This window comes from Peromyscus leucopus, chromosome 13 (genome assembly GCF_004664715.2).
Source record: "Peromyscus leucopus breed LL Stock chromosome 13, UCI_PerLeu_2.1, whole genome shotgun sequence".
Taxonomy (NCBI): Eukaryota; Metazoa; Chordata; class Mammalia; order Rodentia; family Cricetidae; genus Peromyscus; species Peromyscus leucopus.
Window position 1 is genome coordinate 50,093,148 of NC_051074.1, and position 17,923 is coordinate 50,111,070.

A 17,923-nucleotide genomic window follows, 5' to 3' on the forward strand; every position below is an offset into this window, starting at 1 on the left:
TTATCACTCCCATAAAACCAAACTAAATCTACCACAAGACATGGAACCTCTCCTGACTTTAGCCATTTCTCACTTTGGTGAAGTCCTTTATCTTTGTGGCATGACACAGGCCTCCCTGAGTGTCACACTGAGACAGAGTGATGGGCCTCCAGAGGTATCTGCTGGGTGTGGGGAAACCGCCGCCGCCTCCATGTTCCCTGTCCCTTATTACTCTATTTAGCCACTCTCTTTTGAATAAGAGCCTTGTGTGCTATATTACACAGTCCCCTTTGCATTAAATTTCAAATCTAAATAAAATATGAGCACATTTTATGTGTGAATAATAAGGTCGGCCATGCAAAAAGGGCAGCCTGTAATGAAAGCACAAGAGAGAGTACTTTCTCTGTCTGGAGTGGCCACAAAATTGAGCCTCTGCCTCCGGCCTCAGTTCATTTAATGAGCCGAGACCATCTCAAGGTGTCAACGGGCAAGGTGCACCCACCGCTATCAGGCTCCTCCTTCGGAAACATTAAATGGACAGAGTGTGATTTTGCTGCTGCCACGGCGGAGCAAGTGGTAGTTACACCACCGACCACAAGGAAGGGCTCCAGGACATCCTGGCAAGTGTGGGCGGGGTCTCAGGCGTCGTCCCCTCCCTATAACTTTACTGAAACAATCAGATACCTCACAGTGCCTTCCTTTCCCAGCGCAATACTCCCGTGAAACTACTTGACAGGAAGGAAGGAGAACTGGATCAAAATCGTGCTTTCTCCTAAATTGAACTGTTCTCTGATAGTTCACCGTTTAGATTTTTGTTACGGTGGCTCCCCCCTAACGTGACCCATTAGGAGGCTCACGGGTGGTTATAAACTAGTTTATGTAAGTGATATTTTTTTAACAAGCATTCAAGTCTCCCCTTAATTTAATTCAGTACATCATCAGTCATGTAATGTTACTCCCTAGGATTTAATTTCACATTTTGGGAGATGAATTAATTCTTTCGGGCCACTGGGTTGCAATTTCGCTAGCATATTACGGCTGGAGCATGCTATGTGAACCTTGCTGATCTAAATAACCTAACTTTCCATGAAAAATTTATTGACAGAAGAAGCCCAGCTGTAAAACCTGTGTGTCAGAGGTAATTTTGGTAAAATGTAAAGCTGACTGATTTCATTAGTTTGGTCCCCAGCAACAAACCCACCCTGCCCTCCCTATTGTCTGGAAGGGGTAAATTCCCTGTGGTATGATGTCATCTCTACCACTGTGAAGGGGTTTATAAAAATGTATCTATTTTCACTCACTGGTAGGGTAATAGCTGCCTTACTTGAGATAAAACTTACCAGACTTAACAAATAATGCTGTGGTGCTACCAGAGGGTAAGACAACCAGTTTACTGGTAGAGCTAAAGGATGCTCAAAATTCAATCTCCAGGCAGGCTAAGAGGAGCAACAACTGCTTCTTGCTCATGTAGTCATCACTTAGACTCTAGTGCCCAACCCTTGTGCCAGCCCTGGGTTCCGACCAAATCCTGTGACTGCACCACCCTGGTAGCTCACCTGCCTGTCACTCAAACTCCTCTCCTCACATTGGGGATCTCTTCTTTCCCCTCTGCTTCAGCTGTTCAGCTATCTTTATTATGAAATGGAAGTGTCTTAGCTATTTTTAGTGAAACAAATTAGTGTTTTAATTCTTTAAATTTAATTGACATTTAAATATAAAATTAATGTTGTGATTTTTCATTTGTTGTTTGTAAGGACTTAGCGTTTTGTTTATTTTCTTTCCCCAAAAAACAAAACAAACAAGCAAACAAAACTGGGAAAGACAACAGCCCTCAACACGAGCAGTATTCAGCGTCCCCGTGCTCTGGGATCTAATGAGTTCATGGGGACTTCAGTTGGTACATTGGCCTCCAGGTTTTTCTCAGATGTTCTGGGGGTTACTTACTTTCTCATTCGGTAACAGGTGTGGCCATATTTTACTTAATGAAAAACAAAACAAAACACTGGAAGCAAAGCCAATTACAGTAGTCCTAATAAAGAATTAGATGTAAAGTCTAATTTAAAATAATGAAACAAATAATAAATGGAAGGAAATGAAGAACTAAGCACACTACTATGACCTAATCGAGCCCTGCGCTCACAGAGGGAAGCCAGATGGCAGTGTGAAGGCACACACTTGTCTGACATGCTCTGTAGGCAGCTACACCAAGACACATGGGTTGAGTTAAGTGTGCTGCTTCAGCCTGGACTCATTACTTCTTAACTTTTATTGGCTCACGTCTCCATTTCCATATGATTTTTAATTAAATTTCCTTTCTACAACAGTAGTGGATACCCAAAATATAATAGAACCATTTCTACAAGTTACTGTACAGTTGACCATGAACTTATAATGAAACCTCATTTGTGAATCAGACTGTTTCTGCTTTATCCAAAACAATCACGACACTGACAATCTCTGCATTCATAGGTTGTGGATTTTATGAGGAGCTATCACATTGTTAATGTCACTTAATCCCCATAACCTTGATGTGAAGGAGGTTTCCACTACTGATGAGTTTAGGGCCTAGCTGGAGGCCATGTGAGGACATCACATGCTAGGAATCAGGACCCCAAAAGATGGGGGAGATCAACATATCCTGTCTTTTTGTTATTGGAAGTGAGAGGAGGGGATTTCTCATCTAGAGGGCCAGCTTGTTTTCTGAAGTATTGAAAATGAAGGATGGTGAGTGTCACTGCGGATATTTTTTTCATTTCAAAGAGCCTATGTTCTATTCCAGGTTCGTTAAACTAAAGGGCCTGGCAATTTAACCACTCTGGTATTTCATGGAGTTCTATCAGGACACTTGTGCCAAAAGCCATTAGGATTTCTCATGGGAACTGAATGAATACTCACCTTGTCTGTCAAAAACAACCCTGGTCTGTCCTCTGCCGTAACCCATAACATATATAAACACACTTATTAACACACGCAGGAAACCAGACAATCAGAGCCGCTGGCTTTCTGCTTCATTTCTTTTTAGAGGCAGCTCATTCTCGCAAGAGCTTGGCGTCAGATGTTATACGGGAGAAAACCAAGGTGATGACTTTGCAGTTACAGGTAGCAGATGGCTACCTGCTCAAGACGATGCCAACCCAAATAGCAGGACTAAAGCTGCTCCTCCTTCCATGTGGTCAACCGAACTGAGTAAATATCCAGAGCCAGTACATTAATTCTATATAACCTTTGGGGAAATTGTGGTTCTAGAAAGAGATATGGAATGAGGACAAGTCAGTGATCTCAGTTTTGAGTGACCGTGAGGGGAAAAGAAAAATCAATGGGCTCTTCTGGTCCTTGATATGTTGGGCTAAAATAAAATGTTCTTACTTTTCAATGACCCACTTAAGAAAGGGGGTTTAGGTTACCATGCATAAAAAGCTGATGGTCCTTAAGATTTCTGGGAGCCTTCGTTAGGACCCAGGGGGTGCTCTAGGCAAGCATCTTAGGGAAGGCGGTGCACCTACCAGGAGTGCCATCAGGTCATCCTCCCAGCAGTCACACTTCATCCCCATCAACAAAACAGATTTTATATCTAGACACATGTAGATTTCAAGAAACAATGACACAACTGAAGTTAGCATCTGAAGTTAGCATCTGCCAGAATGGATTTATCAGCAAATGTCCTAAAATTCTAAAAGGATGTGAGGAACTGTCTTTAGCGGTCTGAACTGTATTTTTCTGTAAAAAAACTGACAGAAAGATACATTTTTCTTCTATAACTAAGTCATTTTGTGTGTGTGTGTGTGTGTGTGTGTGTGTGTGTGTGTGTGTGTGTGCAGCCAGTAAAGCTATGAGAATGTGAATGCTTATTATTCTTAGTCATATATATATATATATATATATATATATATATATATATATATGAAGAATTTGAAATTACTATCTTCACTCATTGAAGACTATTTTATAATGGCAAAAAACCCCACTCAGTTGTGACATTTGTCTAACAATATGTTAAAATCTTTGCCAAGGAGCTTGTTTACTATGCGTCACTCTCAAGGATGCTCCAAGAAAGTACTTCATAATTAATTGTAAGTGGAGAAATTGGGATTTTTTTTTTCTCTGCATCCTAGAAATAAATGATTTTAGTCTGTTTCTGAAGCATGAAGCCAACCAAAGTATTACTTAAGAAGTCCATCTGAATAAGAGATTGCCACTTAACTCTCTCCTGGAAAAGGCGTCCATCAGGGTTTCATTAGCATGAGCTTCTGAGACAAGGAAAACACCTTACCGTCCACTCAGGGATGAAAAGAAGGGCACCACATGTATTCCCAGGGGGTCTCCTTCCCCAGAAATCTCCACTGTTCTTGTCATATCACTGGGGCAGAGCAAAACAGGAAGACACATGAGTTTTAGCTAAAAACCAGATGAGGAACATTAACCCACCCACAATGCCCTACACTGACTCCATCCACTATTGTGACTTCAACATCTAGGGTAAGTCAGGAGTGCAGGGCTTGCTGATGTGTTTGGAAGATCCACAAAGTAAGCATGTTAAAAGACTTTCTGATTTCTTATTTGAATCTTCCTTGCAAAAAGAAAGTTAAGCAATAACTCACCGCTAAAACTGCTTCCCACTTAATCTGCACAAATCAACAGAGAAAAAGAGGTCCACAGAACAAATCTCTCCCTAATGAGACCTACTCAAAAACAACTGTACAAACCAAAAACATGCAGAAATAAGTGTATCTATGTTTAGCCTTGAAGTACCAGAAAATGGTAAAAAAAAAAAAAAAAGAAATAAAATTATTTATTAGAAAATGCACTGGATTGCAGTTTATAATGGCAGGGAAGCCACAGTTGGTAACACAGTTGGGCATGTTCAAAGCAATATAAATCAGAGCTTGCATTAGTTGTCCTCAATGGAACAATTCCAAGTTTTCACCTTCTGGCTTCTTTCTTTCTTTCTTTCTTTCTTTCTTTCTTTCTTTCTTTCTTTCTTTCTTTCTTTCTTTCTTTCTTTCTTTCTTTCTTTCTTTCTTTCAGGCAGAAAGAGAGGTTGCAAAAACCAGAGAAAATGTATTACAGAAAGTCTGACCTGCCTAACCTAGCTCAGATTAGGAGCGGAGGAGTGAGAAACATTAATAGGGAGTGTGTATGATTGAAATGTAGACTGTGCTGGAAGCTTCCTGGTCATAGGGAGTAGGATTAGCATGTTTTTGTAAAGATGAAAAATAATAACTGTGAACAGTTATTGGCTCCTTTAATTCCAGAGAGAGAAGACAAAATTGCCAGAGGAAAATGATAAAGTTGAGCAAGCATCCCATTTATGGAAATTGTAAACATGTTTCTATTGTTTTTCCATTCACATGAAAATGACCTGAAACTAGATGTCAAATTAAGAGCGACAGCTGCCTCAGATACTTTTCTGCTCCAAATTGAAAATGGTAAAAATTTGGCTCCTTGCTGGAAAGTTGAGAATGGCATTAAGAAAACAAAGAGCCTGATGAATTCACCCTGCGTGAAGTATCTTTTAAAATTATCAGCAATCTAAAATAAATACATTAAGTATATGCTAGTCAGTAGATCAGACTTATTGTTAATGTGTTTTCCTTGCAACCTTATTATCAGTAAGAACTAAAAAAATAATAAAATAAAATAAAAGCAAGACAGTCTCTAGTATTTTGGGGAGATGATGCAATTTCAAAACTGATAATAAATTTCAAATGATCTTCACTCAGATACTGTCGATACATTCAACTTGTTCAGTCAGGCAGGCTATATACGAGGTCTGCAAGAAAAATCACAAAGCAAGAAAAGCTGAGCATGAGCTGCAGAACAAAGGGCTTGTTTCTATGTGAGTGAGCACAGACAGATGTGGACATAGGTGTTTCAGGATGGACACTGATACGCATTGTAAGCCTGAATGCAAAACACTCGCTGGGCACAGAAACTTTGTAAAGGTTTCAGTGATCCAATATAGTAATTCTCATATACTAATAGATTTACAGTTAAATATAAGCATTGAAAGTAGGTCAAATCCAAAGACACTGATTTTAAAAACTTAAAAACTGAGACTAAACTTTTTTTAACCACTAAATCATGATTACCTTCCCCTTTATAATTGTTAGAGTTTTGCCACCAACACAGCTCTCTCCTGACAGATGTATCAAGCATTTGTATACCCGTGGATATCACCCACACTTAATATACATGCTCTAAAATATTAGTGTTTAGTCTAGGGCAGACTTCAAGATTTCAGCTCATAAATGGCTTTTCTAGAGATTGGCTTCCATGGAATTCAGTTTTTTTCTATTTTATAAATATTTCTTTAAGTCTACTCAAAACTTGCCTTGTAAAGCAAAATAATTTGATGCATAATGCTATTTTAGTAATTATTAATCTCATGTTTTTAAATCAACAAAGTAAATCTTACTCTTTATTCTGTCTTATTCAAAACCACTAAAATTTTGGAGAAGATTCAGGTTCTAAAATTAATTTTTGTAATGAAATTCCCTTTTTACATTTCAGAGTAAGCTTTCTTTCTTTTTCTTTTTTTTTTCTTTTTCAGGGTAAACGTCTAATTTTCCCTTATACACAACAGTCATAATTCTTCAACTAAGATTCTTGAGAACTTTTAGAGTACTCAAAAAAGGTTATCACCCCAGTGGGGGGAAAACATAGTGGACTTGTAAATTTATAAACTGTAATAAACATGTAATAAATATTCACTGAAAGTTAGATCTGCTTAAAAAAGATGACATTTGAAGCCGGGCGTTGGTGGCGCACGCCTTTAATCCCAGCACTCGGGAGGCAGAGGCAGGCGGATCTCTGTGTGTTCGAGGCCAGCTTGGGCTTCCAAGTGAGCTCCAGGAAAGGCGCAAAGCTACACAGAGAAACCCTGTCTCGAAAAACCAAAAAAAAAAAAAAAAAAAAAAAAAAGATGACATTTGAATCTTTACATAAATCATGCCCTAATTTTATAAAAGTTTATCCATAAGTTGTTTTTACATGCAAAGAAAGGTATCTGAAATACAATGCCACATAGATATGTTTATATATTTTTATTGATTTTAAAAGGAGAATCACCACCATTTTATAAGTGCTTGATGTCGTGTGGAAATGTCTGTATGTATACACCTCATGGGATATAAACACAGCAAGGCAGAGTGCACACACACACTTATTTATCTCAAAACAGCTCAATACATATCTCAACATTAAGACTTTTACAAAGATGTGAAACCATACTTCTAATTTTTTTTTTTTTTTTTAGATAAACTCCAGAGTAAAATTTGTATTTGGGGTCAAGTTGTTCAAGTTCAGAAGACAGCACAGAGACCATGCTACATGCGTAGTTAGGAAGACTAAGAAGGAAAAATACAGACAATGAGGTAGAAAGGATATTCCAGGAGTGGAGAGTAAAACAAACCATAGAAACAGACAAAAATGGGACCGAGGTAAGGACCACAGCCCAGACAAGTGGTTAGAGTTCCCTCAGATCAAAGTAGTTATTCTGGGAGATGCCTACAAACATTAGGTCAACAATGCTAAGCAGGCTAAACTCCTTAAGGTCCTTGTGACAGAGCTGACTCCACACTCACTGGACCAGCCATTGCCAGTCTCAGAGCTCTGGACAGAACTATGGACAGAGCTGCAGCTCGGTGGATAAAGATGAGACTGTCATTATAGACAGTTATCCTGTAAAACCTAGACACGAAGCGCTTCAACTGGTTTCTATTGACAAAGAGGAACTGAAGCTTCAGGCTGATGATGCAATGTGTGCTGTAGATGTCTGTAGGTCTGTTCCTTCATCCCGAGACAAATGGACAGGATTTCCACTAACAGTACTCAACAGTCTTCAGCCTCTCAATTGAAGAGAAAGGATTAAGGACAGAGGACAATTTTTCTCCCAAGGGTGACTGTGAGTCCAGTATCTGTCTGAGTTATTTAAACCAAGATGCCAAGCCTCAGTATCCTCATTTCTGTAATGAGGTCATTGGGATTTGGGATACTCCCAGCAGAGATGTTAATTTGAAAGAGAAAACAACTCATACACATCACACATACATATCTGACATGTATAAAGGGATTGATAACTTTTTGCCATTTCTATGATGATAAGAATTTCATTCTCCCTTTTTGAGACTGATTTTTCACTTTGTAGCCCAGGCTGGCCTTGAACGCAAAATGCATGGTCTTCCTGCCTCAGCCTCTGGATTACAGGACTATGTCATCATACCTAGTTTGATTTTTAGCACTTTCTAAGGGAACAAACAAATTTACGGTCTTTAAAGGAACAATCCATTATAATTTTCTTCTTTTTTTAATCTCACCAATTTTATTGGTAAGACTTAAAACACCATAAGCTGAAAGGATATACTCCTTCACTATACTGGCTCAATGGAGAGGGAAAAAGAAAAGTTTTAACAAACGGTCACAAGATGTGTTTGTGTCTTTAGGGACTAAGCCACAGACCCATTGTATCTAATGCAAATAGGATGGACTCAGAGGAAAGCCTAAAGTAAGGGTTTGCTGATGAGCCTGAACTCTGCTCCCTGTAGAAACATCCAGTGGCTATAAATGCATCGATTGGAATTCTCCTAGTTTGGTGGTAGGACTTATATTAACAAATCTGTTTGAATTCTATTATTTTAATTTAATTATTATAAACTCAGCCATTGCTATGGGAGAGTTCTGTAAAAGAAAAATCAAATAAACAAGAAAAAAAAACCCAAAACTATAAGGTATGTGAGACATAAGTAATTAGACAGTGCTGGAAAAGATAATAATAGTGAGAAAGGGCAATAAGATAACATGAGTGTCCTGCATGTGAATGCTTGACTTCAGAAGGGCTTCAGATCTCTGAGTTTTTAGAGTTCAGAATATTCATCCATAGATATATAGAGAGGGGATGGGACCCAGGTTGAAACAACAAATTAATTTAGGTTTCATACACACCTTACTCATAGTTCAAGGTAATTTTCTACAATTTTTAATAACATTGTGTATAAGATGAAGTGGGGAATTTTTTACTTAGCCATCCAATCAGCATGGAAAAAGTTTTGAAATTTAGAGAATTGGGGTTTTTAAACTCTCAGATTATGGTTGATCAGCTTGTAGTAGAAGAAGCAGTCTAGATCAGTACAGAGCGTTATTCAGCAGGTAAAGTGACAGTTGGCTTCTGAGGGTTACACTGTGCAGTCATCAAAAAACATACACACATTATATCACTTCCACTTTAGAACAAGCTAATGCACAGGTAGTGGAAGCATGTCCAGGATCACACCATTTATATAAAGTAGAATCTGGAGGCAAATTGGGACCTGCAGCAGGAGTCCTGAAATCCTTTGGCATGGAAGTTTCGAAACACAGGAGCCTAATCACGTAAATCAGAAGGAGATAGCACAGGATGGAAAGACTTGGCTGAGCTCAGGAAATTCTTCCTTAGGGAGGTGGCCCTGAGGAGGCACCCTGATGGACAAAAGGGTTTTCCACCAGAAAAGGAGAGATGATGAAGAGGGCAGGTGGATGGGACACGGCACTGAGATGCTGAAGCAAAATGGCTGGGGACACATTTATTGTTAGAGATGTGTGGACACATCTAATGTTAGAGATGGAGGGAACAGAAGAATAGGAAGAAAGGAGGTCAGAAGATACAAGGAATTATTTCAATAATCCCTTATTTGCTGATATTTTGCTTCCTGCTCCAATATGTGGTCTTTTCTAGATAGACATTGAGAAGAAGACTGAGCGTCCTGCGGTGTGTGGGTAGAATATTCTTTAGATATCTGTTAGGTTCATTTGATCTGCTAAGCCATTTGACGCTGATGTTTCTCTATTTACTTTTTGTCTGGGTGACCTATGGATTGGTGAAAGTTGGGTATTGAAGTCATCTATCATTACTGTCTTAGGACTAATCTGGGCTTTAATGCCTAGTAGTGTGTATTTTATGGAATTGGGTTCACCTGGGGTTGGTGCATTTGTATTTAGAACTGTCATGGACTTTGGGTGGGTGGTTTCCTTGATCAGTATGAAATGATATTTATCTCTTACTATTAGTTTTGGTTTGGTCTATGTAGTCAGATGGTAGAATACCATACTTGCTTGTTTGCTGGTTCCATTGGCTTGATGTGTGTTCCTTCACTGGAGGACAAATGTCTGTTCTTGAAGGTAAATGTATGCTTCGTGCAGACAACAAAGTGATGGATACCATTTGTTAAGCCAATCTGCTAACCTATGAGTTTTGACAGGGAGGTGAGGACATTAACATTTAAAGTTACTGAATGATATGTGTTGACTGTTATAATTGCATGGCTTTGTAGGTAGCTTTCCTAGGTCTTTGCTGTATAACAGTTCCAGGAGTGTCCTTTGATTTCTTTTAGTAGCCTCTTGGCTGTGCTTAACCTTCTCTTCAGTTCATTGTGTTCTTTCCAATAGGGCTGGTTTTGGTGGACACAACTTCCTTTTATCTGTTTATGCCAAAGAAAGGGTTTCTTTCTCCTTCAACTATGGCAGATAGTTTGGCCAGGCATAGTTGTCTATGTTAGCATCTACAGTTATTTAGGAATTCTACATTGCTCAAGTTCTTCTGGATATTGACATTCCATTGAGAAGTCAGCTAGCAGTCTAAAGGAATTGCCTTTATAAGTGACCCGTGACTTCTCTTTTACAGCTTTCAATGTCTTCTTGTTGTTGTTACTTCTGTTGTTGTAATTCTGTATATCTAGTGTTCTAATTATAATATGAGATGGGAAGTTTTCCCGATCCCTTGTCCTGTCTATTTAGTGTTCTTTGTGCCTCTTGTTCCTCTATAGCCACCCCTTTCCTTACTTTTGGTAAATTTTCTTCTATATACATACACAGACACATGTGCATACATGTGAATAAAAATAAATATTTTAAATTCTGGTCTTGAGATTTGTCTAAGTTGTTCACCTTTGGGACCATTGCTACAGGATTGATGATCTTTGATCCTGCTTATGTTTTCCCACTGGAACCTGGTGCCTAGGGTTAAATTGTTGGCTGTATCTTTTGATATGAGTTTCCAGCTTACCTTTGTTGAATGAGAATTTGGTTCTGATTTTGCCGTTAGCCTAACTCAGCTAGTTTTGGATCAAGCAGGATATGTTCCCAGTCTTTCATAAGTGGGGATGTTAGGGTGATTCTACTTCAGCAGCTACTGGGAAGCACTAAGGTCTTAACTGCTCATGTACAACTTCTTGAGCAAGGTTCCCGGGCAGGCGATGGGATGGGGTGAGGGTGGTCTTAGCATTGGCAGCCATATACCGGGTTGCTTAGGCAGGTCCTGGGACAGACATCAGAACAGGTAGTGGTATTTGTTTGTTTTGGGGGGTGGTGGTGTTGTCTTAGCAACATCTCATGTCTATAGCTGCTTGGTTAAGAGCCCAGAGAAGGTGTTGTGGCAGGGACAAGGGGTTTATTAGCAACCACGTGTAGAGCTACTTGGGCAAATTCCCAGAGAAAGGCTCATAATTAATTTTATAGAAAACAGGCGCTGAAGATATTGGTAATGAGGAAGACTGTGATAATAACTGTGTTTTAAAAGGAATTACCAGGTAGTTATATGCAGGAACAACTAAAAAGATAAAAGATGAGGGAGGGTTTGGTATTTGAGACCAATCAGTGAATTGTTTCAACAATCTTGTGTCCAGGGAATATAGGTGTAACATTTACTTAGGAATGAAGCATGAAATCGCCAGGGCGACATCAAGATATCTTGAGTTGGGCTCTGTAAATCACTTGTCTTTTGGATGGCTTTCATGGACAAAGAAGGCAGAAGAAAACACGTTGGAGAAATGGGCAAATCTAGAGAGGTGAACCTTGGGGAAGGGAAGCTGAGCAACAAGGTGAGGTCCAAAATGTCAAGGCAATCAGAAGGAAGGGAAGGTCTTCTGAACATACTGATTGCTGTTAAAAGAGATGCTCTCAGTATTTGAGGGAAATTACTCAAGTGAAGCCCTTTACTTCATTGTATTTTATGATCAAAGCCCGAGGACTGAGGATTCCTGGGACACACATATTATAAGTCTATTTAGAGAACATCTTTTTGCCAGCTTTTAAATTCATAGCTATGCTGATGATTCATTGAACAATTTGTTTTATCCATTCAGTCAATCATTTAACAAATATGTTCCTTTTATATTCTAAGAGTTGTATGGGGTGGCAGAAATGCTTTTGAGGATTCAGTCTTGTTTGGGATAATACAGAGTTACAATGAACTATAATGTGTGTAATAATGACGAGGACACTTGCAATAGCAATTAGTAATTATTCAGCCTTTCATTTAGCAATGTACTAAGTCAGCTGCCTGTAATGTACCTTAATTAATCTTCCCAGAATCTATGTGATCATAAAAGTCATTTTCCATATGAAGGAAATATTTTAAAGATGTTCAGTAATTAGTCCAATAATACATAGGTAGCAAAGTACAAAGCCAGTGTTCAAACCTAGACCTTATCTAATTCAAGGTTTTGAAAGAATTGCTAACGAGTGCAATTTAGAACATCTTACTCAGTTCTTATGCATAGACTCAATTAGAGAGTAAGAAGGGATTCACATTGGTGAGCGGAGATGGTGAGTTATTGCAATAGCTTAGCTGGCTGTGAGGAAGGCTGAAGTAATGGCTGTGGGCATGTAACAGGTGTAGGTCATTTTGACATGGACTCTACAAACTATTTACTTAGCTTCTGTGCTACCTTCGAGGAAGTGAGCCCGAAGTCCTACTTTTCTGCCAAGCTCTGCGGTCTGTCAGGGCTTCCCTTCCCCGTGAGGATGCCGACACAGTAACAGCCTCAAGTGGCTTCTAGCTCTAAGTGTTTCCTAGGACCTGTGCCACCTAAAACAAGTCTAATCTGCAAGCTTGCCCCGGCAGCTGAACGTGCTACACCGTAAAGATTGTTCTTAGCCTCTTCTCTGAGCATATTTTATTTTATTCTTTAGAATATCATACATTGATATAGTGTAATATGATCATATCCATCCCCATTTCTCCACTCCAGCCATCCCATATCTCCACCAACCTTTTCCTCTCCCAACTTCCTGAAAATAATGACACTAATGGAAACCGTACAAGGTGATCCTCCTTAGTCTACAAATCTCCAAATCCAAAATGCTTCATAATCTAAAGCCTTTGAACACTGATGTGATGCTCCAAGTGATTGGGACTTTGCAGGGTCTTGTTTTTTTTTTTTAATTTTTTTTTAATTTGGCATATTCAACCATTACTGTCTTCACAAATATTCCAAAATTAAAAAAATACTTTAAAATCTGAAATGCTTCTGGCCCCAAGCATTTTGTACAGGGAATAATAAACATGCAACAAAGAAAATAATAGTAGCAACAGAATCAAATACAAGGCTCGCTCTGACCTTGTTCAAAGCATTTTATATATGTTATTAAATAATAAAGTTATAAACAGTAATATAAAAATCCTAATAACAACATTCTGAAGAGGTTTTATTTTATTGTTTTTGAGGCTAGACTTGAACTCAACTGTGTAGTGGAGGCTAATGCTGCACTTCTGAATCTCCTAGTTCCACCTCTCATGTGAAGTGTTGGGACTATGGATGTGAGCCACCACCCTTGACTTATGTCGTCCTGGGGATTGATTGAACCCAGAGCTTCATGCATGTTAGGCAAACACTCTTCTACCCTATTATTTCTCTTATAGACCAGACACTAAGGCAAGGGGAGATGAATTAGTAGGGAGATATGGTTTGTATCCAGGCAGTGACTAAGGCTGTAGACTCAGAGATCAGTGCTAAGAAGAGTACTAGTTGACTTCACATAAAGATCTACTTTCATTAATAATAGGAACAATGCTGGAGCCATCTCACAAGCATCAAGTAAAATACTGTAAGACTGTGTAAACACAACCACAGCAGCTACTTACAGAGCTAGAGGCAAAGCAAACCCCTCCAACACAAGGAACTCTGGAGAGCTCTATAAACTGCAGGGCAATGACAAGAAAAAGCAATTGAAAAATCCTGGTTGCCCAGGAGGGAAATCAGGCCTGGCACTGGAAACCTAGCCAGCTTCCCGGGGGAGGTGGGGTAGTGACGTCATGGGCCTTGGAAGAGAGTTCATCGGCCACTTTGCTAGACCAGCTTAATTTCTAACTGTATTCGAGATCTTATTCTTATGCTCACAAATGAGTGTAACTACCACCCTCTCACCAAAGAAGCTTCTCTGTATAGCAAATGGAGACTGTTGCTGAGAGCCACAACTGCAGAGAACGCAGAGATTAAACGGAGGGGAGCAAGACTCAATGCATACATCTGCAGCACAGTCCATCTGTGACTCAGGGGACATCAACGGACAGAGGGCAGAAGGATTGTGGGGGCAGACTATCAAGAAGTCTACTGTAAACCGCCCCCCCCAGAAATGGCTGCAAACACAAGACGGTAACAAGTGGCAATATCAGTAGATGAGGAACTACAAGCAGCTTTTGACTGCTAAGAGAGGAGAATTGGCTTCTCCAAAAAATGAGAGTCCTCATTGGTTGTTCATTACAGAGTAGTTAGCCTTGAAACCATACACAGACAGAAAAAAAAATGGGCTCAGCTTGGTGTGTTTACATATTTGTATATACATATACATATGTGTATGTGTCAATAATTATTGAAGGGGAGGAGCCTATTAATTGGGGGGCATATAGGAAGTTGGAAGAAGATGAATTGGGAGGGTCTATAGGGAGAAGAGTGAAAGAGAACACGATGTAATAAAATGTATAAGAAATGAAAAAGAAACCAACAAAGTCCTGATGTAGAGAGCATTGGAAGCCTCTAGGATTATTTGTACATATGTGGTTTTCAGGAAGGTTCTCATATCTTATGTAGAAAACAAGAGAAAAGAATAAGTGATTGATGTTTGAATTGAAATGTGCTTCGTTAAACAGTTCTACTTTTCTTGGTATTTCCTGCAAAATCAGAACAATTAAAATCTATTAAATGAAATAATGCCAAACTTAAATAAATAAGGACATTCTCTTTGCATAAAGACAATACCTCAGTGTATCCTTCGTTCTGTGCGGTGATAGCAGCTCTGTGTGTTCACCATTCATAACTTCTCTGTTTTCCCAGTTCTGGGTGGAATTCTGGAATGAAGCAAAGTCAAGGCTGTAGATGCTGCACATACAGAATTGAAGCTTTGAACACATCATTTCAACTGAGTGAGGAAATAGCTTCACTCTGGATGTAGACACTTTGCTCCTATTTTTTTTTTAGACTGGAAACAGGTGTTAATCTTCTCAGTACTTTTGGAGTGCGCTGCTCCTCTCCTGTTTGGTGTCTGAAATGCTCAAATGGGCCATTTGCACAAGACAGCATGTTAAAAGCTGCGAAATGTATCGCTTCACTTCCTGCTACTCAGCCTTGGGTTTGGGGATTGTATTTTAAACCAGTTTGAAAAAAAAATTACTAAAAGTAGTCTCCAGTGCTAAGTGGTGAGAAATGAGTTTTAATGACCTCTATGTGCTTGCACTTAGCACAATGCAATGTATGAAAAAAGCAAATATATGGACAGAAGCAAATGTATGGAAAAATGTTTGTTACCTGGCTGTCCTGAAACTCATTCTATCGATCAGGCTGACCTTGAACTCAGAGACCTCTGCCTCCTAAATAATGGGATTCGAGTCATGCACTGTGACCATGCCCAACTTTTGATTGTTTTAACATTTAGTTATTAGATTTATTCAATTTATTTTTTGTGCTTCCATGTTTGTATGTGAATCACGTATGTGTTTGTTGCTCACAGAGGTCAGAATATGGCATTGGATCCCTTGGAACTGGAGGTATGGATGATTGAGAGCCACCAAGTGGGTGCTGGGAATCAAACCCAGATCCTCTGCAAGAGCAAAAAGTGTGCTTAACTTCTAAGCCATATCTCTAGCTCCCTAAACTAATTTTTTTAAAAAAGTCTCTCATTTTAAATGGATAGCAATATTTCAAACAGATCTTTGTGTTTTTGTGAAAGACATTTTTCTTAATTCAATGTTCTAGTCTCCATATAGATAAGTAAAAGGAAGAACAGTCTCTGCTGTTAAAGAACCCTTAACAGTTTAAGATAAAGCATCTTTAAAAAGAAATATCTGAAGTTTTAATGTCCATATTATATTCAGGAAGGGCTTGATAATTTCATACAGAAAAAAACAGGGCAAGATTGGGAAGGTTAAAAAAATACTTAGATAGAAAGATTTATCAGAATCCTTGAACCTATGATGATTATGCATATCAGGGTATTTGATAAGCACATTTATGCCCAGGTCATTAGCTTTTTATCTGTCTGTAAGAGTGTGTTCTCAGAGACATCAGCCAGAACCTTCTATACTGTTTTTTAAAAGCTATATAAGAAACTATCCCAAAACTTTATGGATTAAAAAATGCATTATTTCTTCTAGTTTCTGAGAAGTGGGGATGTGGAGGTTCTAGGATGAGGTTGGAAACCAGATGTCTGAAGAACGGAAGCTACAGTCTTCTAGCTGGTGTGCCTATCACCTTGATGCTGCAGATGTGAAGAATCACATGATTACTAGTCTGGTTTTTGAATTCTGTTCATTTAACTATGACCATCCTCATGCCAGCCCCAGACAGTCCTGACTACCTTAGATTTGCATTAAAGCTTGGAATCATGATGTGTAGTTCTTCCAGATTTGTTTTGTTTTTTCATGCTGGCTCAATATTCTGGGCCTTACATCTTACATGTCTACAACAGTTTTAGATCCAGAACGTCTGTCAGTTTCCTCCTACACTGAGTATTTGATGGAGAGCATATTTAATCTATACATCATGGTGCCATCTTAATGATAAACATCACTCAAATCCAGAAATATTTAACAGTGGCAGTTAATTAAAACAATTATTCCTTTCAGTTCTATCTCTAATTATATAATTATATATATATATATACATATATATCACCAGAATGCCAAAGAAAACCATATTTAGTGTACAGTTTCAGCTCTATAACTTGTTTGTTTTCTCTCTCTCCCATGTGGAACTTTCTTATTGATCTCTAACTATGGCAGGGAAAGAATATACTTTCTGTCTAATTAACTTATTGGAGATTAAGAAGTTTTCCATCTAGTTTTAGTTATATGACAAGTAAAGCTTTAATTTACATCAACACTATACTTGATGTGCTATAAATTTGGAATGTCAATTACAATTTGAAATGAACACAGGGCCAATTGCAGTGTGATACTCTGATCAAGGGGGATTCTGAGCTGCCTACATTTTGAGAGTAATCATGTCAACAACTGCACACATAAAGAGCACACACTTTGTGCTGGAGGCATGCTCAGCAGTGAAGAGTGCTTGCTGCTCTTGTAGAGATCTGGGGTAAATTCCCCGCACCCCTGTCAGATGGCTTACAACTGCCTAGCCTCTTGCTCCGGGGAACCGATACTGCTCGTGTGCACCTGGACTCGTGCCTCATGCACGCACATTCCCACATTCACAAACACAAATCATTAAAAATAAAATAAAATACATATCTAAATCTTCAAAGCTAACATTTACATATAAGAGACAATAAGCAATGGTTGTCTTTCTGGGTCTGGGTTACCTCTTTCAGGACGATTGTTTTTATTGTTGTCCATTTAATCTGAGAATTACATTTATCTTAATGCATGAATGATATGCCTGTGTGTAAATGTACCATATTTTCATTATCTATTCATCAGTTGATGGACATCTAGACTGGTTCTGACTTCTGGCTATTATGAACAGAGCAACAATGGATAAACAAGTAAATGCAGAGTACTTTCGGCCTATGTTCAAGAGTTGCATATATAGCTGAATATTGTGGTAGCTCTATTTTCAGGTTTCTGAGGAACTTCTCTAGTGAATGTCGTAGTGGTTGTACCAGGTTGCCCTCCCACTGACAATGAATAAATGTTCTCCTTTCTCCATATTCCCCCCAGTATGAGCTGTGATTTGTTGTA

The 17,923-nt window shown here is 38.8% G+C and overlaps 1 protein-coding gene across 1 annotated transcript in view; it reads right to left on the reverse strand.

Moving 5' to 3' along the window:
• Pard3b (par-3 family cell polarity regulator beta) overlaps positions 1 to 17,923 on the reverse strand; it is a 993,468-nt gene that overhangs the window by 487,598 nt on the left and 487,947 nt on the right. The window contains exons 5-6 of the mRNA XM_028891309.2: positions 14,988 to 15,076; positions 4,250 to 4,336 (exon numbers count right to left, since the gene is read on the reverse strand). Coding sequence (XP_028747142.1) covers positions 4,250 to 4,336; positions 14,988 to 15,076 — 176 coding nt within the window. The remainder of the gene's footprint in view (positions 1 to 4,249; positions 4,337 to 14,987; positions 15,077 to 17,923) is intronic.